A 23,308-nucleotide genomic window follows, 5' to 3' on the forward strand; every position below is an offset into this window, starting at 1 on the left:
CGAAAGTTCCTGAACTTTGAAAAAGTACTACCTCGCGAGCAGGGCCGTTTGGAGGGGGAAATATTTACCCGGAACTTCATTTAGACCCTGGTTCCTGCGGTCTAAACACACGAAGTACCACCCAAAGTTCCTGGTTCCTGGGTAAAGTTCCTGTGGTCGAAACGGAGCTATATATGCACATATACATACAACATTTTTACGTATACAGCTAACGGGTTTCTGGGTAATCTCAGTCAACACTGTTGGCAGGTGTAAGGCTTTTTAATCTGGTGTGAACACTCATGTGCCTGGTAAGGCTTCCTTTACGATTGAAACTCTTTCCACACTGTTGGCAGGTGTAAGACTTCTCCCCAGTGTGAACTCTCATGTGGTAATTAAGATGTACTTTTTTGTTAAAACTGTCTCCACACTGTTGGCAGGTAAAGAGACTCCCTCCAGTGTGAACTCTCATGTGGACTGCAAGGTTTCCTTGTTGAGTGAAACTCTTTCCACACTGTTGGCAGGTGTAAGGCTTTTCTCCGGTGTGAATTCTCATATGTCTGTTAAGGGTTCCTTTACAAGTGAAACATGTTCCACACTGTTGGCAGGTGTAAGGCTTCTCTCCAGCGTGAACTCTCATGTGGTAATTAAGATGTACATTTCTGTTGAAACTCTTTCCACACTGTTGGCAGGTGAACGGCTTTTCTCCAGTGTGAATTCTCATGTGCCTGTCAAGACTTACTTTATGAGTGAAACTCTTTCCACACTGCTGGCAGGTGAACGGGCTCTCTCCAGTGTGAACTCTCATGTGGTCTTTAAGGACTCCATGTTGAGTGAAACTCTTTCCACACTGTTGGCAGGTGTAAGGCTTCTCTCCAGTGTGAATTCGTATGTGCCTGTCAAGACTTACTTTGTGACTGAAACTCTTTCCACACTGTTGGCAGGTGTAAGGGCTCTCTCCTGTGTGAACTCTCATGTGGCCTTTAAGGACTCCATGTTGAGTAAAACTCTTTCCACACTGAGGGCATATGTAAGGCTTCTCTCCGGTGTGAATTCTTATGTGTCTGTCAAGGCTTCTTTTACAAGTGAAACATGTTCCACACTGTTGGCAGGTGTAAGGCTTCTCTACAGAATTCTCTTTAAGGGTTTTACTGTTGTTTTCAGCTTTTATTTGAATGAAAGTCTTTTCAGTCTGTGAATAACTTGAAGATTTTTCTCCAGCAATGCTATCATGCAGATTCTCATATTGTTCCTTCTCTTCATTTTCATTGAGTACTTCTGTCTCTTCTTTTATTGCCATTAGGTCTAAGGTGAAAAAACAAACAGATAAAAGTAAATCCCAGTTTAATGGCACAATACAATAGACACCAAAACATTTAGATAATGCATTAAATGCATTAAAACCAACATGTATGCTAGACCCTATACCAGAGGTGTCTAAACCTGCTCTAGAGGGTCTGTGTCCTACTTGCCCCAATATACCCGCTTGAAGTTGTCAGCTCTAGCCCCAACACCTAATTTCCTGTATGGGTTAGCTCCAACCCTATATGCACCTGTGCATGCTAATCAAGTGCTGTGTTCGAAATCACCCCCTAAACCCTCATTCACTACTCCCTACATTACTCCACTAATAGTCCACTTGAAGAAGTGAATGAAAACAAGTGAAAATTGAACTTGGAAATTTGATTGATGATCATTTCAGCTGCGGTTACCATCTTTAGGTGACATGCAGGAATTCATTCAGAGCGCAACTCGAACTGTGCATTATGGGTATTCTCTAGCCGTATACAGTCGTAGTTGTGGTGCATTGTGGATTGAACAAGTGCACTCAATGTCTACTATAATGTCTACTTTGATTTTAGACACCACTACAAATGGCTGTCCCTTTAAATAGTGCCCCATTTAAGGGTATAGTTGCTATTTCTGACACAGTCAAGGAGTTTAGTATAATTTGAAAGCAAAGGACAGGTGCAGTTTCATCAAGTTTGGAGCTAAACTCAGCAGAAATGAAGAACAGCTACACACCCACACCTGGCCATCCACGGGATGTAGAAGAAAACATGATTCATCAGATCAGGCCGCTCTTCTATTGCTCTGTGTTCCAGTTCTGGTGCTCATGTGCCAACTGATTGCACTTCCTATTCAAACCGATCACCGAGCAATTCCTTCTGTGTCTGTCAAGGAGCCTCTCTTTGCGAAAAGGGGAGAGAAACTATAGAGTCACCTTCACCATCAGCAGGGAAGACATCACCCGCATCATGGCTCAGCCCATCTGAAGCCTGGGAAGACTTTATACATTTGATCTCTCAGACAAGAATATGGGGAAAATCATCTTTCGGCAGTTGTCAGAAGGCCTGTCTAAGATCAAAGCAAGCCAGCGACCTGGAAAGTACAAGGTGTGGTGTTATCACTTCATGCTGTACCCAAGGGTGATGTGGTCTCTGAAGCTATGCGAAGTAACCTCATCAGCTATAAGCAGGATGGAGGCAAAAGCCAACTCCTTCATTTGTAAATGGCTCGGCCTACCAAGGTGCCTCTCAGCTGCTGGCCTGTATGGATGGAACTCACTCCAGCTACCCCTGAAATCCATCACCCTGGGCTACAGGCAGGAGAAGGCTGGTTGGTGATGGAATTAAGAGACTCCTCCGACAGGACAGTGACTGATGCAGATGCCAGAGCAGAGACTGGAAGGAAATGGAGGGATAAGAAGGAGGTGCAGAAGGTGATGGGAAGACTGAAACATCAGCAAGTCGTGGGCATGGTCCAGACAGGGCGGGCAGGTCTTGAATGGAGTGAGCCACCGATTTTATGGTCCAAGGCCAGCAGGATGGAGAGGAAGGACCTTGTTGCTGCAGAGGTCACCAGGATTAAACAGGAGGATCTCAGACACCCCATTTCTACCAGAATGAACCGGGTGCTAGTTCAGAGCCAGTGCTATTGTCAGTTCTAAGTGGATTCCACTGATGAGCCATTAAGAAAACCGGTTTGGCTTTCCACAGGCTGGAGAGCCAGCACCGAGCTAGGTCCTACATCACTGTATACGTCTCATCTTTCTCAGCAACGCTAGCGCAGTAGCAGGAAACAAACACAAAACATATCTGCGTATGAGCGTGAACGATTCAAAAGCATAAGGAGTAGTGTGCGCTCGCTGTACTTTGATGTCATACGGCGATCAGGCTGCACTGATGCATCTCGAATAAGCCTTCCATCAACAATGGCTCATGGCTTTATGATCCTACATCGGCATCAAAACACCGCGAATCCAATGCATTCATGCAGCTCACCATGATTTATAGACGAAGATTAAAATCAAGCAGCTGTTAGCTTGATTAGCTGCTATTTAAAAAATGGCAGTCACAAGTTTCTGTTCGTCTTGTTGGTCACGGTAACCCCGCCCCCAGCCGCTGACGCAAACGGTTCTTACTTCTAGCCCAGCAATGTTTTGGTGCTATTTAAGAACCACTTTTCCTGGCTCGGAGCTGGTGCTTTGAGTGTGGAAAGACAAAGAACCGATTTGAAACTAGGCTCTGGCTCCAAACTAGCACCAGCACTGCTTTGGTGGAAAAGGGGTAAGAGTGAGGTCTGTGGTGTAGGGGCAGAAAGGGTGGTGGACAACTTAGGAGGGCATCATTAGTCGAGCAATCAGCTGGGCAGAGTTTTTGAAACTGCCACAAGCTCAGCTCAGTTTCCTCATTAGGGCAACATACAACACCCTCCTAAAGCCCCAGAACCTCCACCAATAGCTTGGAATAGAGCAATCCTGTGACCTATGCGGGACCATCAATGCCTCACTCCAGCATGTTTTGTCGGGCTGTAAAACAGCACTGACACAGGGTTGACTCAGATGGCGGTACGACCAAGTGCTCAGGAAGCTGGCAGAGGCGCTGGAGAAAAGTCAGCAAGTGGCAAACCAACAGTGTGTGTGTGCAAAGCTGCTGGACTGCTCTTTAGAGTAAAATCCTAGTGGGAAATACCAGTTGTTAGCGGTATAGGCCGGTAAATGTGAATTGTCTTTGCCCATGCAGATCCTTTATCAGTGGGAGGCCGTCTTTTTGTTTAAATACTATTTTCTCCTGTTTTTCCCATTAGCAAGACTTATGTGTTTCTTTTGTTATCTCTTTTCCAGGGAAGATCTTTAAAAATATAGGTAGATGCCCTCTTTTGTTTGTCATTTTGGCCTATCCACTGATAGCAACCGCCTTGTAGGTGGTTTGATTAAGTAATAAACAAAACTGCCTCTCTGACCCAACTGGTGATTTTTGTGGTAATTCTGGGAGCAGGAGACGGGACTCCAGGTGACACGTCTCAGGTGTCGCTCTGTGTGTTACGACCAAAAGTGGTGTTTGTGGAGGAAGATCGTAACAAAGATGGATACATAGAATGATGCTCATTGGATGAAAAACAAAAAAAACAAGTGGCAGTCGGGCACCATTACAAAGAGAACTAGATAAGTCCATGAATGGAGTAACTGTGGCAAAAAGTGTGAGGAGTAATGCACCTGCAATGGAATCACAAGTTACAGGGATGCAAACAGCGCGCTTTTCGGCGCCTCCCGATTTTTTCACGTCAGTTTGGGTGACTTGTGTGAAACGTGCAGTCCAAAGAGTAAAAATAATAAATCAGAACACTGAGCGCCAATGCGCACGGGTGAACCGCTAGTGTTTCTTCTGGCTGCGCATCTTTTAATGTCTGTGGTATCTGATATAAACTGTTGGACAGATATACATTATAGACTAGGATTTGAGCGCTCAACATCTCTTCTCTTTGTGCAGTGAACTCTTCAATGCGCACTAGCACTGCAACTCTAACTCTGTGTTGCTTTAAAGGTGCCCTAGAATGAAAAATTGAATTAACCTTGCCAAAGTGAAATATTGAGAGTTCAGTACATGGACATCACAAACTGTGAGTCTCAAACACCATTGCCTCCTCCTTCTTATGTAAATCTCGTAAATAAAAAAAAACAAAAGTGCTTCTCTACATAAACCCAACCGTGACGCAAGCGTTGGGGATCATTTATATGCACGCCCCCAACATTTGCATATGTCCAAACAAGCCGAATCTACTGATGGTAAACAAGACACTCGAAGACAGCAAAAACGGCTCTCATGACACATGGTTGAGGTTTATTATAATCGGATACCACAACAAATTGTTTGTTTGTTCAGCCTATTTCAAGCAAGCTTCACTCAGTCTTAAACTGAAGAAAGTGGCAACTGTTTTCCTGCAAGCAGTTGATTAGCTGTTTAAACAATTTCTGATTAAATTGAAAGTTTCTTAGAGAGACCGCATTGTCTAGATGATGCAAGATGCTAGTACAATAACAATAGGAAACTCCAAGTACCATACAAAACTAAATAGTGTGTCTAATGACAAAGGTTAATAATATTTTGTATTACAAAATACAACCGTAGATACCGTTCACTCAATCCTTCTAGCAAACGTCATCTTTTCCACCATATCAGTTAAAATGATAGTCCAGGGGTGTCCAACCCTGCTCCTGGAGAGCTACCATCCTCTAGATTTTAGTTCTAACACTGCTCCAAACACCTGTCTGTAATTATCTAGCACCCTGATTACCATGATTAGCTGGTTCAGGTGTGCTTGATACAGGTTGGAGCTAAAATCTGCAGGACGGTAGCTCTCCAGGACCAGGGTTGGAAACCTCTGTGATAGTCAATTGAGATTGCTGAAATGCAGCTTACTTGTTTATTGGCGTTTTCAGATCATCCGCGCACGAGAGAGAGCTCGCATGCATATGGTTGCCAGATTGGACATGTTTAGGTAAAACACTGGATAGTATATTTTTTTTTTCCACCGAAAAGCTCTGTTTGGGGGATTTAATTACTGAAATCAGGTAACCGCACGAACGCAAGCTCTTTCTCGTGCGCGGATGATCTGACAACACCAATAAACAAGTAAGCTGCATTTTATCAATCTCCATTTGAGATGTTTTGCTTAAAGTGTCATTTAGCCGGTCTGTGTTCTGTCAGGACTCACGAGCCGCTTCGCTGAACAGCTGAACTGCAGTGAGCTGCTGAAATATGCCAATCAGAGCAGAGCTTAACATTAATATTCATGACCTTTCCAAATATGGCAAAAACAGAGCATTACATCCTAGGGACAATTTATAGGGTTGTAAATGGACCTGTAAAACTGTATCTGGACAATTTTTGCCCTTAAATAAGCCACATACCCTCTATGTAGATATCAGAGAACAATTTAACATATTGTTTCAAATCATTCTAGGGCACCTTTAAGCGCATCATTCTGCACCTGGGATGCGCATAAGCGCTTAGTGTCGCTCTGATTTAAAGCATTTCATATGGTTTTGTGCAGTAAACGATTATTAGAAGCCTATCTTATCTTTGCTGCCCCATTAAAAGCTGCACATTATGTTTGCAATAAACATCTTATGTTATGCTATTATTTATATATACAGGTCCTTCTCAAAAAATTAGCATATTGTGATAAAGTTCATTATTTTCCAAAATGTAGTGATAAAAATTAAACTTTCATATATTTTAGATTCATTGCACACCAACTGAAATATTTCAGGTCTTTTATTGTTTTAATACTGATGATTTTGGCATTTTTCCAGATTTTGGTCTGGAAACTCACCAGGGCTCAATCCGAGGGGCGGATAAACGGTTGTCTTTCAAACTCCCTCTGCACGCGATAGGATAGCGCTACCACCAACCAGAGCAACGAAGGTGAAACAGGGCTTGTTGATAGATAAAACATTCATCGTATCCGGTCGGCAAAACTCCGAACACATCTTCCCTTTTTAAGAATGACTTCAGTGCCGTTCTTTGTTCTTTTCTCAGAGAAAAGCTTAACTCCAAGTCTTCCAGAGTCTCTGTCAAAGCTGATTCGAAAGACCGCTGCCGTTCGCCAGTTTCTGTGTTTACTAGAAACACGCAAACGCAACTCGGCCGTCGCCATTATGACCCCGCCCACCGACTCTATACACAATGTGATTGGCCCGGCAAGAGTTAGGGGAATACAGCTCAGAAGGGTATTGAGAGTTGCTAGACAACACTTGCGGTAGAGCCCTGCACGGGCCTCAAATCTAGGCCCTAGCCCGGCCCGTGTCCGACAGCTTATCAAAATTCTCGGCCCGAGTCCGACTGGAGCCCGTGTTGTTGTTGTTGTTGTTTTTTTTTTTTTTCGTACATTGTTGCAGCCATTAAAATAGTTCTGTTTTGTTTTTAATGTCAAAGTAGTCATATTTCGTTTCGTTTCTTTATTAAGTTAATTTAGAAAAATGTTTAGAGAATTTTTTTGTTTGTTAAATTAAAGTTTAATTTTTTTTTAAGTGACGACCAAGCGGCCAGTGGCCGGCAGTGAGTTAACCGCATCGATTTAGTCTCTCAAATCAACTCTTAACTTGTCTTGCCTATAATAAAATCCATTGATATAAAACACTTGAAGCATCACAATGTAAGTTAATTTCGCCAACTATTACCACCACAGTAAAAGGCATTTTTGACGAGTTGAGGCAGGCTGATTCTGCTCGCGGCTCTCGCAAACAGAGCTAAACAATCTAAAAACAAATAAAAATAAAAAAAGAACATGCAGGTTACCTTACACCTACGCAAATGAATATAAATCCGATCTTCAATTCCCGTGGTATATGCTCATTTAACGGAGTTTACAGCAACGAAAGCATAAGATTATTTTATTCAGCAGTTAATTTCAAATTCAAAGACCACATAAGAGAGAGCGGGACCTTAGCGCACTGGTAAGATCATTTAGTCACATTCATTTTTATTGAAGATGATTGTGCCCTTAAGCACTTATTCATTCATCATAAGATCCGACTATGTCCGATCAGCTGTTCAAACGAACCGACTCTTCCAGTTCTTCATTCCCCTTATAAGCCGCCTCTGTCGGTCTATCGGGGGTTTATTAACATGTGCTTTGGGTATACAGGGTCAGTCAGCACACACGGCGCTTTACATTGTGTTCCCATACGTAATACGAGGAACCTCTCTCGAAAGGGAACGTACCCGGTTGCTTTCGTGGCCTCGGTTCCCTGAGAGAGAGGAACGAGTATTACGTTCCGTGATGTGTTTATGCTTCTCAGGTATCGCTTCAGTCGATCTTAAAACCTGACACCTATGGCGAATTAGGGTCTTATATAGCCTCCTGTATGCAAATATAAGCACCTTTTACGGCGGGCTTTCTGGAACGCCCCCCATTGGTTCGTTCCTCTCAGCCGCCTCACCGTAGGTTCCTGCAGTTGCCGCGGCCCGGCCAATTAGAGCGCTCCTCGCGCTGGGCTATGGCCGTACAGCGGCACTACGCTTTACATGGATACCTTTATTGATAAAGTCTTGCTTCATATTCTCGAGAAAAGGAGTTTTTCCCATACGTAATACGAGTAACCTCTCTCGAAAGGGAACGTACTCGGTTACTTTCGTAACCTCGGTTCCCTGAGAGAGAGGAACGAGTATTAAGATGATTGTTTTTTTTGAGCATCTAAGAATTATTTTAAGTTTCAATTACGGCCATTTGTGTTGGCTTGCATTAGGCTACTCATTTGCGGCGATGCGTGTTGCAGCACCATCATATCTATCTGACTACAACATATAGCCCATAACCCTCTCACACGTTTATTTTTTAACCACTTGCCAGGAGTAAAATGTATACATGTGGTTTAAACAACCAGATAGGCTACATTTACATTTGTCCGGTTTCGTCTGAAATGCTTTCATCCTTCTGAATTGGTTTGTTTAGTGATCGGAATTAAATAGGCTACGTCTCGAAAGAATCTCGGGACTAGGCTACTCCTGGTCATTTCGCAATCAGATTAATACCTGGTCAGAGAAAACGAATGAAGGAACCAGTTGTGAATAGGCCATAACGCCGGGGACACACTTCAAGCGTGTCGTGAGCATCTCGGCTGTGTGGCGTGTCCGTTTTTATTCTGGCTCCCGTTAACCGGTTAGAGCTTGCATACTGCCTTCGTCGGTCCGAGCCACGCGAAAAACGCGCGCATGCTTCAAATAGAAGATGCGCCTATTTTCACGCGACATGCGAGCGTGGAAACGTTTACAGGCGAAATATAATAGGAAAAGATGTTTATATGCCATTTTGACACGAATACATATTAATAAAAATGACATTTTCATGTTTGAAAGTCTGTGGGTTAACATAAATGCAGATATAGGCCTACTTGTAATAATAAAAAACAACATAATTATCGATTTTGAAATATTAAACCTGTCAATACAGAACGAAATATTCTGTAGCCTATTTTGCCGTTAATACCATGGATATGGTATGGGCTGGCTACTGCTGACGTTGTCTTTGCTGCTATTAATGTAGCCTACAGGGAAGCCCTATACTTCATGTTAAATATAAATATATTTCCTATTGATACAGCAGACGCCCCGCGGATGACACGCAACAGAAACGCTCACAAGAAACGCGCACTGCTGCTGCTGGCGCAGACTCTGAACCTATGCTCTGAACACTGTGCGAGCCATATCTTGACAGTCGCGTTAGCTATTATGGTCTCGTGTTGTTTCCACCAGCGCAGAACATCTCATTGTTCCTTTTAATTAATAAAATAAATATAAAACGAAGGAGAAGCCTAAAAAAGGCCCGAAGCCCGGCCCTAGGGGCGTAAAAAAGTCGGGGCCCGTCGGGCTCGGGCTTAAATGCAGGGCTTTAACTTGCAGGCAGATTAAATTTGCTGCCGCTAGGGTGCGTCTAGATTTCTAGGCTATGTGTATGTGGCATTCAATGACAAATTATGGTAATAATATTATATACCAAAATACAAATCTATAATACACTCTAGTGTTCAAAAGTTCGGGTCATTAAGATTTTATAGAACGTTTCTGAAAGAAGTATTTTCTGCTCACCACGGCTGCGTATTTTAGATCAAAAGTGAAGTAGAATTGTACTAAAGAAAGTTAAATTAATTATTACAAAAGATGTTTTTTATTTTAATAAAATTAAAAGTTTTTCCTATGAGGGCAAAGCAAGAAGACGATGCTGAATAAAGTCGTAGTTTTTGTTATTTTTGGACCCAAATGTATTTTGGATGCTTCAAGAGACTAATTAAAGGTGAACTATGTAGTATTTTTGCTGTAAAATATCCAAAAACCACTAGGCCGGTGTTATATATTTTGTTCAGTTGAGTACCTACAATATATCCCAGAAGTTTCCAACTATTTGTAAATTGTGAGAAAATTGCTATTTTAACTAAGTACAGGGACGTTTCAACATTGCATTTGAGGGAGTCGCCTTTCAATTGCGTCATATCTGCGCTACCCTCGGTTTCGGCTTTTATTTGACAGGAGCGCTTTACTCTTAGCAGTGTGAACAAGTGAACGCACGGAGTAAAGTCATAACATCGTTTTGAACACACTTAAATGTATCTAATATGATTAACAGAGCTGCATTACCTTAAAATCATAACCGGAAGAGCAGATCTGTGCAGGCGCCCGGCGAATGTCTCCCGTCCCTTCATAATAAAAGTCCCGGTATTTGCGAGGCGGGTATTTGTTTAACAATCGCTCCAGCAGCCGTGCTCAGGTCCATAACACTCGGTCCTGCTCTGCTTTAGACTACAGTAACGTTAATAACCGCATACATGAACGTGATTTCTGCCCGAGTCCTATTTTTCACCGGCTGTGATGAGAAGACCACATCTCCCAAGATGCTGCGCTCACACTTTGCGTCATCAAACTACGATTTGTTTTGAATAGGCGCCCTCCAGTGGACGGAAAGCTCCATAGTGCACCTTTAACCCACTGATGTCTCATATGGACTACTTTGATGATGTTTTTATTCCCTTTCTGGACATGGACAGTATAGTGTGCATACACTTGTATACGCTCTCGGACTAAATATAAAATATCTTAAACTGTGTTCTGAAGATGAACGGAGGTCTTACGGGTGTGGAACGACATTAGGGTGAGTCAGGGGCATAGCCAGCGGACGGGCCTGACAGGCACAGGCCCGCCCACTATGATGACTAGGGCCCCTCAGTTTATTATACAAATATAATTATATTTGTTAAATAACAGTTGTTTAAATAATTTTAACATAATTACAAAATTATTATAACATCTCAAATTCTGAAAAAATAAAATGTGTTTTTTACAGTTATGTTTTTTGCATAATGTTTGATTGACAGCTGTGTTAGGCAATAGGCTGTCTTATGTATGTGACGCGGTTCGCGCCTGTGACTTCATGAAGTGTGTTTACCTCTTCACGTAGCCTATAATTTGCAGTTGTGTGATAAACCGCAGCAATGCAAAATTCTATAAAAATATCCCGTTGACGCGGGAGAGAACCCATCCATCAGCCCGCAAGTAACATCAAGACTTTTTATTTGCAAACGCCAGAGGTGGAAAGTAACGAATTACATTTACCCGCGTTACTGTAATTGAGTAGTTTTTCTGTGTACTTCTACTTTTTTAAGTAGTTTTAAAAATCTGTAATTTTACTTTTACTTAAGTACATTTTGATTAAAGTATTGTACTTCGCTACATTTTAAACCACATCCGTTACTGAGTAAAATGAATCATTAATGCACAGAGGGGAGGGGGGAAAACGCGATCCGAAAATGACTAATATTGAATAGAGGGCGCGGGGCGCGGGAAAGAACATGCGCGCAAATATCAGATGGAGACGAACAAGACAGACGTCAGTGACGCAGACCCAGGTGAAAGCAAAACGCCGTTGTGAACCCCTGGCTAGTATGGAAATACTTTGGATATAGAAAAAAAATAATGTGATGTTGTCCTGGAGGATATCAAATGTGCACAAAATGTGGATGCAAATGAAGAAAAACATAGAACATGTTCGGGCACACATCCCTCTGTGCAAATAAAGGTATGTTTATAACTTAAAGGTGCACTATGGAGCTTTCCGTCCACTGGAGGGCGCCTATTCAAAACAAATCGTAGTTTGATGACGCAAAGTGTGAGCGCAGCATCTTGGGAGATGTGGTCTTCTCATCACAGCCGGTGAAAAATAGGACTCGGGCAGAAATCACGTTCATGTATGCGGTTATTAACGTTACTGTAGTCTAAAGCAGAGCAGGACCGAGTGTTATGGACCTGAGCACGGCTGCTGGAGCGATTGTTAAACAAATACCCGCCTCGCAAATACCGGGACTTTTATTATGAAGGGACGGGAGACATTCGCCGGGCGCCTGCACAGATCCGCTCTTCCGGTTATGATTTTGAGGTAATGGAGCTCTGTTTATCATATTAGATACATTTAAGTGTGTTCAAAACGATGTTATGACGTTACTCTGTGCTTTCACTTGTTCACACTGCTAAGAGTAAAGCGCTCCTGTCAAATAAAAGCCGAAACCGAGGGTAACGCAGATATGACGCAATTGACAGGCGACTCCCTCAAATGCAATGTTGAAACGTCCCTGTCCTTGGTTAAAATAGCAATTTTCTCACAATTTACAAATAGTTGGAAACATTTGGGATATTGTAGGTACTCAACTGAACAAAATATATAACACCGGCCTAGTGGTTTTTGGATATTTTACTGCAAAAATACTATAGTTCACCTTTAAGGCCGATTGATTTCTGTGACGCAGAGGGAATCCCGGAATCCAGTCATGAACATTAACTTTACATTATAACGTAGAATTGGCGTAATACACGCAAACTGGTGGATGAACGAATAACTCGAATGTAGAGCTGTAGGCCTTAGAAATAAATCAAATAAATCAAATCGCGACATGGTCTGTGAACATTAAAGCACAAAACACTGCTATATGAATATATGATCTGCTTGTTCTCTGTGAATAAGCTGCTCCGATATTTTATTCTTAAACATTTTTACAAATTAATGATAAAAATAAGTTGTTAATCTAATTCATAATAATTTATTGAATTTAGTTTATTAGACATGTTTTATTGAAATTTTAATAAACAAATGGTTTTAAGTTTGTTATAATAAAGCATTTGTTCAACCAAATAAAAAAAAGACCAATCTTCTTCATTCATTTAACATCATTTTAACTAGTGATAATAACCATCATTTAATAATAGGTACAGTAAATGTTTAATTGATGTTTTCTGAGATAGTTGTCATATCATGAAAATCTCATTCTATCACAACCCTACAGGGGAGAGTCCCCCGCCCCCAGTTAAAAAAGTAACTATAGATACACCGGGAACACACCGTTTAATTCTGTCAACTTTGATGGTTTGGGGTAAGGTGCATTGCACTAAGATTTGACGCTAATCTATTTGTGGTTCGAATCTGGCTTTTGACAAACTCGATGTACTTCCTTTTCTCATCTCATATCCAATCAGAAAGGTGTTTATTGTCAATAAAGACGAAGAACATACTTGAAAAGTGGAAATAAAGTGTCTAACATTTGTTTTAACCGCTGCTCATGTTTTGTAGACAGTAGCTGCTACAGTTACAACCTGTCGTCCCCCGATCACCCCGGGTGAAAGATCCCGCTCACTTTTGCCCAGGCCCGACCAGAATTCAGATTCTGCCCATGCCACTGGGGTGAGTCATTAATGACATCAATTTCATTTTTGGGTGAACTAGCCCTTTAAGGATCAAATGAATTGATCGAATGACTTTGAGAATGAAACCAACCTGTTTGTTCCTCAGTTTCTTCAATCTTAACAGCTTCACTCTCCTCTTTAATAAACGTCATCTTTATGTCTTCACTCTCCTCTTTAATAAACATCATCTTTATGTCTTCACTCTCCTCTTTAATGAACGTCATCTCCATGTTTTCAGTCTCCTCTTTAATGAACGTCATCTCCATGTTTTCAGTCTCCTCGCTCTCCTCTTTAATAAACGTCATCTTTATGTCTTCACTCTCCTCTTTAATAAACATCATCTTTATGTCTTCACTCTCCTCTTTAATGAACGTCATCTCCATGTTTTCAGTCTCCTCGCTCTCCTCTTTAATAAACGTCATCTCCATGTCTTCAGTCTCCTCTTTAATAACCGCCATCTTTATAATAATGTCATGTGGACCTCAGTCACTTTGTCCTGTTTAAGAAGAGAATAGTTAACAGAAAGTAAAATAAATCCACACTAAATCTCTGAGTGACTCAAACAGATCTAGTTCAGTAGTTCAGTCACTGCAGAGAGTCTGAGTGTTAGACTTGAATAATCCGATTAGACTAAAAACAGTCAAAACTAACAAAACAAATGGATAAAAGAATACAAATTATACAGACCCTTAATATATTAGGCAGTTAAGATATTAATTATTTGTAGAAATCGAGCGCTTCGAATCACTGAATCATTTGTTGTGAATCAATCGGTTCAATTGAATCGGAGAGTCGAAAGTTCGATCCGGTTATCTCGTCACTCGCCAGAGACTGACCCTGCGTCCCAATTTGCATACTAAATAGTATTGGAGAACATAATTAGTATTTCCCAAATCGTAGTATGTTGAAAAGAGTATTCCAGAGATTCCCGGACAGTCTACTATTTCCGGTCAGAATCCGAAGTGCGGATCGACGCTCTCTTACGGCTGAATTCGTGTTTGAACTGATTCACAATAACTAGCGAAATGAAACGCTCCTTCGCTCACACAACGTTGATTAAAGTTAAATAATGCAATGCAATGCAATGTTACATTTAATAACACATCATTCATTCGTTAGTTAGTTAGTTTATGTCGCTTTAAACACTTTAAATGCTTAATACACAAACCTTTCTTCAGCAGAATCACAACAGACGCAGGAGCGCGGCGCAGCTTTATGACGTCATACAGAAAACCAAAATAAAAGTCACAAGTGCATAGAAATGTACGTAGAAAATATCTATTTAAAATATCACAAAGTTCAGAGTTGAATGTATTATTGAAATACGTTTAATAACACAATGTTAAGTTAATAACACAGTTCACATTTACAGTGTTAGAAGAAAAATAAATGAAAGCAATAACACAATGCAGTCCATTTTTGTGTCTGAATTATTATTTCTTAATTATTTTTTCCAATACCATAACTTCACAAGCAAATAACAGAGTTTCTGGGGTCCTAAATTTTGGTTTGCTCAAATTTAAGACCATTAAAAAGTTATAAATAGTGTAACAAACTTAAATTATCATTGTAATAGCCTTTAAATGTGTGGCTGTAAAAACAGAGGTGCTGTGGTCTGGAGATATGCAGATATCTGTAGTTTGAGAGAGCTAGAGAGACTGAGCAGTTTAGATACAACCTTATGGGTGCTTTCACATCTCTAGTTCGGTTCATTTGGTCTAAACCAAGGGCAAACAATTATACATTGTAGCATTTTGCAGCTTTTTTGGTTCCTTTTCACACCACACTGATTGCTTTGATCTGAACTGGTTGAAACAAACCAAAATGTAGTGATGTTACGTCTGACACCAATGCTCTGAAGCTTGCTTCAAACTCGAACGGTCCTTGCAATGAACCACTGCTTCGGAGCTTGTATCATTACATCACTAGTCACGTGAAAATGGCTTCGGAAGCAAACACACTGCTGTAGTGAACCACCTGACTGCTTTGACAGCCCAATCCAATGTTGACAGGTTTGATACCTGGCCGCTGTATTTCTTATAAAAGTCAAGCCAAACCATGGAAACAATGTGGGCTGTAGTAGTCGGTGTTTGGATTGGCGTTATTGTTGAGGAGAGTGGATTGAGTTTATTTCAGTGTTGTGATGGTTTCCAACTTTTTTTTGGGGGGGGGGGGGGGGGGGGGGTGAAATGCTGTTTCATGCATACTGAGCTTTTTACACTGTTAAAGACTTGGATTCCCATCCTAAACATAGACAAAGTTTCAAAAACTAATGTTGGACGTTTGATGGAGTATTTCTGTGTTAAAAATACTCCTTCCGGTTTCTCACAAGTTTCGGCGAGTTTTTTTCGAGTATGGCTCGGCTTGACGTTAATAGAGCGGAAGGTCCCTGTATGGGCCGTACGGGCTCTTCTCCCGGAAGGGTGCGCGCGCGCGTAACTAGAGCGAGAGAGGAAATGCACGCCCATAAACACTCGCTCAGCTGCAGATCCAGTCGTCCGTGAACACTTATGTCGGTTATAGTCCGCGCCGCGCTCCACTTTATTCCTATGGGTGACGTCGAGCGACTTCAACGCTTCAGCACAGCATTCTGGGAAGGCAGCGCTGGATTTGAACCGATTTGAAAGCAGAAATGACGGGAAGCTTCACAACATCGCTTCAGTCGCGTCGCAAAAGTGGATTTCCACGGTCACTGCTGTCACACTGTCTGTGCTGTTGTCTATCTTCGCGTAAGTAAACATCAGTAAACGACACGATCGTGTATAACGTTAGTTAATTTATCAATGGAGCATGCGATATATGGTGTGTGTTTAAATACATTTGTTTAGCTGACCACTAGGTGTCAGTTTGTTTATTGTAAAATCACCCAAACATAAACCTAGCGTTCTCACAAAGCGTGCTTCGTCATTCAAATGCGCTAACGGACTCCATTGCTGTTCTATGTATAACGTTACACTAGTCTGACGTGCAAAACCGTTTTGCTTGCTACTGCTAAGGTTTAGTCGCATCCAATAGTCCATAAACCGAATCATGTCCTCATAAACTGCGAGTAAAGACACACAAATGTTGACAGGCCACTAAATACAGTCCATACCACAGAGACGGACGTCCTGCTGTTGCTGTTTCTCCTGTTCAATTTATTTCAGCCTCCGGATCTGATTCTGGATCATATCTGTATTAGCTGAATCTGATTGCTAGCCATGGTTTACTAGAGTAACGTTTTCTTCTCCACGCTTGAGGACGTCACCGCTTTGTGCGCACTCGTCATTCTTTAGCTCCGCCCACACGATACGCCTTTCCGGAAAAAAACGTCTCGTTTTTTTCCGGAAAGACTCGGTACAGCCCATATTTCTTTTATAAATATAATAAAACTAAAGACTTTTCGGAGATATGAAGGATGCAATACTACTCTATAGGTACTCAAGATTGACATGAGATTGACTGAAACTGAGTGTTTCACCCCCCCCTTTAAGAAACTACTAAAGAGCCCTTTAAGCTGGTCTGATCTTCTGTCCTTGTGTAAAGAAATAATTACACACAAATAATAATTAGTTGTATTATCAAGGTGAACACATGAAATTCATCAGTATCTATAAAATTCACCTACATAAATGATTTTCACAGCACTAACACTGTTTCAGCTTTGATCGCCTCGGTAAACACGTAATAAAACATGTAAACAACATATAAGCCTATTTGCATTTTATGGTTGTTAGCTTTGTTGTGCTGCAATTTCTTTCTGAACGAAGCTTCGAGTAATGAACCATTTTCAACACAATTATATCATAAAAGCAATAATGCTTCGAAACGCTTCATTTGGCCATCATCATACCAAAATGCAGTCACATGACAACGTCCGCATCACCCATTGGCCATGGCGTATTTCCTAAACTGCTTTCAATTGGTCATAATTTACGTGCGGGAAAATTCCAACAGAAGAAGAAAAGGCAGCAAACTACACAACTATGGAGAGACGACTGCGCGGACTGTTTGTCCCTGTGGCCTGTTGCACAAAGCTGGTTTCAGTTGCTACCCAGGTAAGTTCAAGATTAGTTTGAGCAAACTCAGTTTTTTCGGGCTCAAGAAGCTGGATTGGTTTTTATCAGTGTTAATCACCATGGTAACTTACACTACACGGCTAACCTGCTCTGGAGCAGGTTTTAATCTGGGTTAGAGATCGCAAACCCAAACTGGGCCAATCAGCTGCAAGTAAAGACGGAATAAAGCCACACCCCATAAAATTGCTCATCCTTTAATTATTTATTTATATTATACGAATTACTTTTAATTAATATAATATATTCATATAATTATTATATTAATTGACAAATATTAAAATAAATGCATTCATAATTATTTTAAACAACGTGTATTAATTTGAGCTTGTTGGGAACCTATAATTATTAGGCATATTTCTTTGATTCACATCATGCATTGATGCTGCCTTCTCAAACACTCGCAGCAGCAGCAGTGTATATTCCTGCCTTATAAACACATTTAATTTCATAATCATTTTCAAAACGATCTTTCAATCTTCAGAAGAGAAGAGAGTCAAACGGACACTGTGATTGGCTGTTTGCCGCACATGTCACACTTTCAGGTACACGCGCTTCAGAGTTAATCGCTAACTCTGGATTAAACCCTAGTTGACAGAGGAAGTTTATACCGAGCTTTGAGAAACGGTTGAACTTGATCTAAACCAGGTTGGATTTATCTGGATTTGTCAACTTTAAACCTACTCTGAAACTCAGAGTTTGTTCAGCTAGCTTCATGCAACAGGCCTCTGGTCATAATGTATTACATTGTTTGTATACACCCAGTGGTGGAGGAAGTACTGAATCTCGGTACTTAAGTAAAAGTACAAATAACCAGAGCCATATTTACTTAAAGGGTAACTTCAGCGATTAGCATATGGCTTTGTATCAGTAGAAACCCTGGAGAATATTCAAATTATTGTGCTTTCCCCTCTCATATCTCCCTGAGACGAGAGATTTATGCATTTTATTTCTGGAAAAATTCCTCCTATGATGCAAAATGACGATTTTTGCATCATAGGAGGAATGTTTGCCCAGAGGCTAAAGACTACAGCCAGCAGAGGGAGCCATTTCCGCATGTTTTGAATCTGCGCATGGGGGATGGAGATCACACTCAGCTGGCAGGGAGAGCTCAGCTTGCAGACAGGATCATTTAAACGGAGCTATGGTGAGCAATGTAAGTCTTTTAACTTCTCAAATTCATTTCTATGAAAGTTAAGCTTGCAAAGGCATGAACTGAAACGCGTGCCAGACTGAACTCGCGTTGTGAATGTATGCCGCGAGTGTAGTCGCGATTACCTCAGCTCTCATCACTCCTGCAGTTAGTGCTCAGTGCTGTGATACTCGCGCGGTCACTCACTCATTATATTGAACAGACACGTTCAGTTTTTAATTGTAGTGTCTCTAACTCAGTCACAGTAATGAAGTTGTTGGTTGGGAATGGCCTCACAGGGCAGCGAAGCATTCTGGGAATTGTAGTCTTTCATCCCCATGGGACAAAAATACATTTTCTGTCTTTTCTCAGTCTAGAAGACACCAAATTCAAAAATAATTTCACATTTCTACTGCATTGATGTCCCAGTTTAAATACAGATTCATCTTCCCAGCGCTGAAGTACCCCTTTAAGTAAAAGTAGAAGTACTACAACGACAGTCCTACTTAAGTAAAAGTAAAAAAGTACTTGATTTTAAATGCACTTTTAGTATTAAAAGTAAAAGTACTTGTTTAACAATTTATTCTCTTAATGTCTATATTCAGTCATTAAAAAGAAGAAAACAATATGGTAAGTATATTAAGACTTATTAAGTAACTATAATAAGTTAGTTTTGGGTTAATGTAGGCTAATTGTGCGTATCATCTGTTGCCCAGTATATTGACATTTAAAAGTTGTTGTTGCAGCCCTTCGCTGATGTTGACATGTTGTGTTTTGGCCTGAAGCTCCGCCCTCCACCTATCGACCAATCACAAAGTCAGTAGTGTTTGGGCATCTGGGTTGCCAGATTTGCTCTAGTTACCACAGCTGCAGCTCTACAAACGTTTCTGCTGATCCTGCAACCAATCTGGCAACCTCGAGTCGGGGGGAGGGGGGATCATGATTGCAGTACCAGTTTTGGCCACAATCTTACATACACTTCCTTTAACTCTGACATGATTCTGCACCTCCTCACCACTCCAAGTTTGTCCGCTGAAGTGCACACTGTCAACAAACACTTTCTCATCCCATAATGCACAGCGCAGCTGACTACGGCAGCTGGTCTAGTCCAAAAATGATCAGTACTTCTTGCAATTGTTTCTTTTTGAGGTCAGATTACATCCTCAATGCTTGTTTGGTCTGCTTTTGGTGCGCACCCGAGTGCAATTGGTGCTTTCACACCTGACTAAATGAACTGAACCAAACGGAAAAAACAACTCTAGTACGATTCAACCGAACTAAATGAGGCAGGTGTGACAGCACCCTGTGTCTACTTTATCATATTTATCATCTTTTATTAGTTTATGTCTTTAAAATGGGAAAAAATGCCCAAATAATGTCAATAACTGTAGTACGATTATGAGGATTTCATGAGAAAAGAAATCTATAAAATGTCTAAAAACATTTAGACGCTTTTGACTATTATCAGGTATTTTTACACTCAAATTAACTTTATATGTCCACATTTTCTATCACATTTGTCACTATTTGCATTTGGAATGAATGTATATATCTGGTACTAATGGTTTCTTCACCCAAAGAATTTGATCTTTTAGACAAAGTCTCTCAGTCTTTAGTAGTTTCTTAATATTTTCAGCACATCATTGGACAACATGTATGTAAATATGCATTTCACCAATACATGCAACTGTCATCTTTTTTATTATGTGCATATATTTGTGGTACCTGCCAAGCAGTACCGTCTTTTTAGTCTGACTACGCCACCCCCTGATGTTGGGCAGGAGGAGTCCACAAATCTTTCAGTGAATAAAGTGTGGCTAACTCAGTTTTTCCCCACACAGGGACAGTCAACATGAGGCATATATGAAAAAGTATCGAAATTTATTACACTTGGGTAAAAAACAGATGCAACAGGTTGTTAAGAATGGATCTTTAAAATACTGCAATAAATGACTGGTGAAGTTTTCCTCGGTCTAAGAAGGTCAGATCAGCCAATGCAAAACCCCTGCTCCGGAGACCCCTGGAGAGACAGAAACAGGAGACAGCCACCCCACACCAGTCGAAACATGCAACACAGCAAGCACTACACAAGTAATATCCTTAGAAGCCACTACAAAATATCACACCATGCTGTAGCTACAAGTACACACCAATACAGTGTCTCTCCCAGTGTGGTCCCCCGACAGGAAGGGGCAAAGCATCAGTGATGATCCGGCCTTGTACAGGAATATCCTACGCAGAAAACATAGTTAAGGAGGAGAACCACCCGCATCATTGACCACAATTAATCAAAAAGAAAAGATACACAATAGTACTATGAAGGTGACAGATGAGTGATGGGCCCAAGGGTAAAATCACGAATAACCAAACATACAATCAAACAACAACAACAAGGTACAATAAAGAAAACAAACAGTGGCTGGCCTGGTCCCCTTTTCAATAGAAACCAAGCATGTTAGTTGCCAACCTCATTAAACAACATAGCATAGCCAACTCAAACATAACTAGAAAATATAGGCCTACTTCTCAATATGCTCAACTGTCCCAACAGCACATTGATACAGCACAAAAAAAAGGTGAATGTTCTGTTGCTACAGACAGAAAAAAAGCATTAAAACATGTCCCAAAACAGGTATAAAACATTCAATGGAAAATATACATATTGAGGCATTTACCAGTGCAGCCTAGCAGCTCGGGTCACACTGGGAGTGATCACAAATGTAAATCCTTCATTCAGAAGCCTGTGTCCTCCGTGAAGAGAGTAGACAGGTGCTTCTAGAATCACACTAATAAAAAATGAAATAAATAAGTATTAAAATGAAATGGCAGTGATTAAACAAGCTCTACCATTACAAATTATACCTGCATGAAAAAGGGAGCCCAACTCACACAACCGTGCCTAGCATCAACACAAAAGAGTCTGACTTGCAGCCAGCAAACACTTATCACTTCCTGATTAGTCATGTGACCTCCCAAAAACATCATGTGATCCCAGGTATTTGGTGAATGTGATGCAGCTGTGTTGTGTGCCTGTCTGTGTAGATCCCCACACTCACTCCTCCCAAAAGGTGCCGTCGCCCCCGACGATCAAATCTCAACCCCAAGGAATGCAGCAGCCCCTACCATCCCCACATTGGCACTGGATACTGTAGACCTTGGCAGATTATAAGGATTCTGGTGTCTTCCAGCTGTTGCACGACTGGTGCGTCTAAGAACTGGTGACTCGCCTTGGACTTGGGGGTTCCCCTCCTCGTCATCAACACCATCGCCCTCGTTCCAATCCTCATCCTCTCCAACTGGTGCTTCTGACACTTCGTGAGGACCCACTGGTGACGGATCTGAAGTAACAGCAGTAGTTGTAATAGGTCTTACTTCTTCTATCCAGGTAAGGACATCCTCGTCACTGTATGTCAAGTTACCCTCTGGGCAAGTAGATCTTATAAATGGCTGAGGGACCTTTGGTACTGATGGTATAGTCTCTAGCTGTGATGCTCTGATCTCTGTTCTGTGAACTTGCCGGACATTACCAGTTCCATCAGCCAATGTTACTGTGTAGGGCCCACCAGGGTCAGTCGGTGCCCTGACAACTTTGTACAGTGCTGGTGACCAGACATCCTGAATCTTTCGGCGACCTTGGCAACGGCGATCTTTTAAATAGACCAGTTGACCCTCTGTAAAACCCTTATCCCGCACCTGTTGATTATGGTTTCGCTGCCGGTACTCTGCTGCCTCTTCCATGTTCTTGCGGGCCAGTTCACGAGTTACCTGAAGCCGTTCCTGATGCTGTAAAACCCATTCATCCCAACAGCTTGTTTCCTCGATGTCAGTAGCCCCCAAGAGGAAATCCATAGGGAGTCGTGGTGCAACGCCAAACATCAATGAATAAGGGGAATGACCAGTAGAGCGGTGGGTAGAGGTGTTGTATGCCCACACCAACTGGGAAATGTACTTTGGCCACGCCCTTTTCTTTTCCGTGGTGAGTGATCTGAGGAGGTCATGAAGGGTCCGGTTAAACCTCTCGCATTGGCCATTCCCTTGGGGATGGTATGCTGTTGTTCTAGACTTTTCAATCCCATATAGCTGACACAACTGCGCGATGAGTGCGCTCTCAAAGTTTCTCCCTTGGTCGGAATGTATCCGTTGAGGCACTCCAAAGCGATGGAACCAACAGTCCACTAGGACCTTCGCCACTGTACTGGCACTTTGGTCTTTAGTTGGGATTGCCTGTGTGTACTTTGAGAAAACATCTGTCATGATCAGGACATTTTCCCTGCCATCTGTTGCAGACTCAAGCAGGGTGAAGTCTATAGCAAGTACCTCCAATGGCTGACTGGCTAGCAGGACCCCCTGGTAAGTCTTTACTCTGGGCTGGACGGCTTTAGACAGCACACAGCGTTGGCAGTTCTGACAGTACTTCTCAATTTCCGCTCCCATCCCTGGCCAGTAACACCGCTGCCTCACCAGGTCAGTAGTCCGCCGTACTCCCTGATGTCCATGTTGGTCATGGAGACCCCAAAGAAGCTCCTGTTGGAGGCACTGGGGCAGGAGTAACTGGGTGTATGGCTCTCCATAAGGGGCAATTGACTTCCGGTACAGCAGTCCGTCCTTCTCCAGGATATGATCCCACTGGCGGA

The 23,308-nt window shown here is 41.7% G+C and overlaps 1 protein-coding gene across 1 annotated transcript in view; it reads right to left on the reverse strand.

Moving 5' to 3' along the window:
* Nucleotides 1-23,308, reverse strand: part of LOC137049352 (uncharacterized) — a 73,773-nt gene that overhangs the window by 34,974 nt on the left and 15,491 nt on the right. Inside the window, exons 9-10 of the mRNA XM_067427891.1 lie at nucleotides 13,579-13,968; nucleotides 231-1,284 (exon numbers count right to left, since the gene is read on the reverse strand). Coding sequence (XP_067283992.1) covers nucleotides 231-1,284; nucleotides 13,579-13,968 — 1,444 coding nt within the window. The remainder of the gene's footprint in view (nucleotides 1-230; nucleotides 1,285-13,578; nucleotides 13,969-23,308) is intronic.

Source organism: Pseudorasbora parva, chromosome 2 (assembly GCF_024679245.1).
Source record: "Pseudorasbora parva isolate DD20220531a chromosome 2, ASM2467924v1, whole genome shotgun sequence".
In the NCBI taxonomy this organism is placed as follows: domain Eukaryota; kingdom Metazoa; phylum Chordata; class Actinopteri; order Cypriniformes; family Gobionidae; genus Pseudorasbora; species Pseudorasbora parva.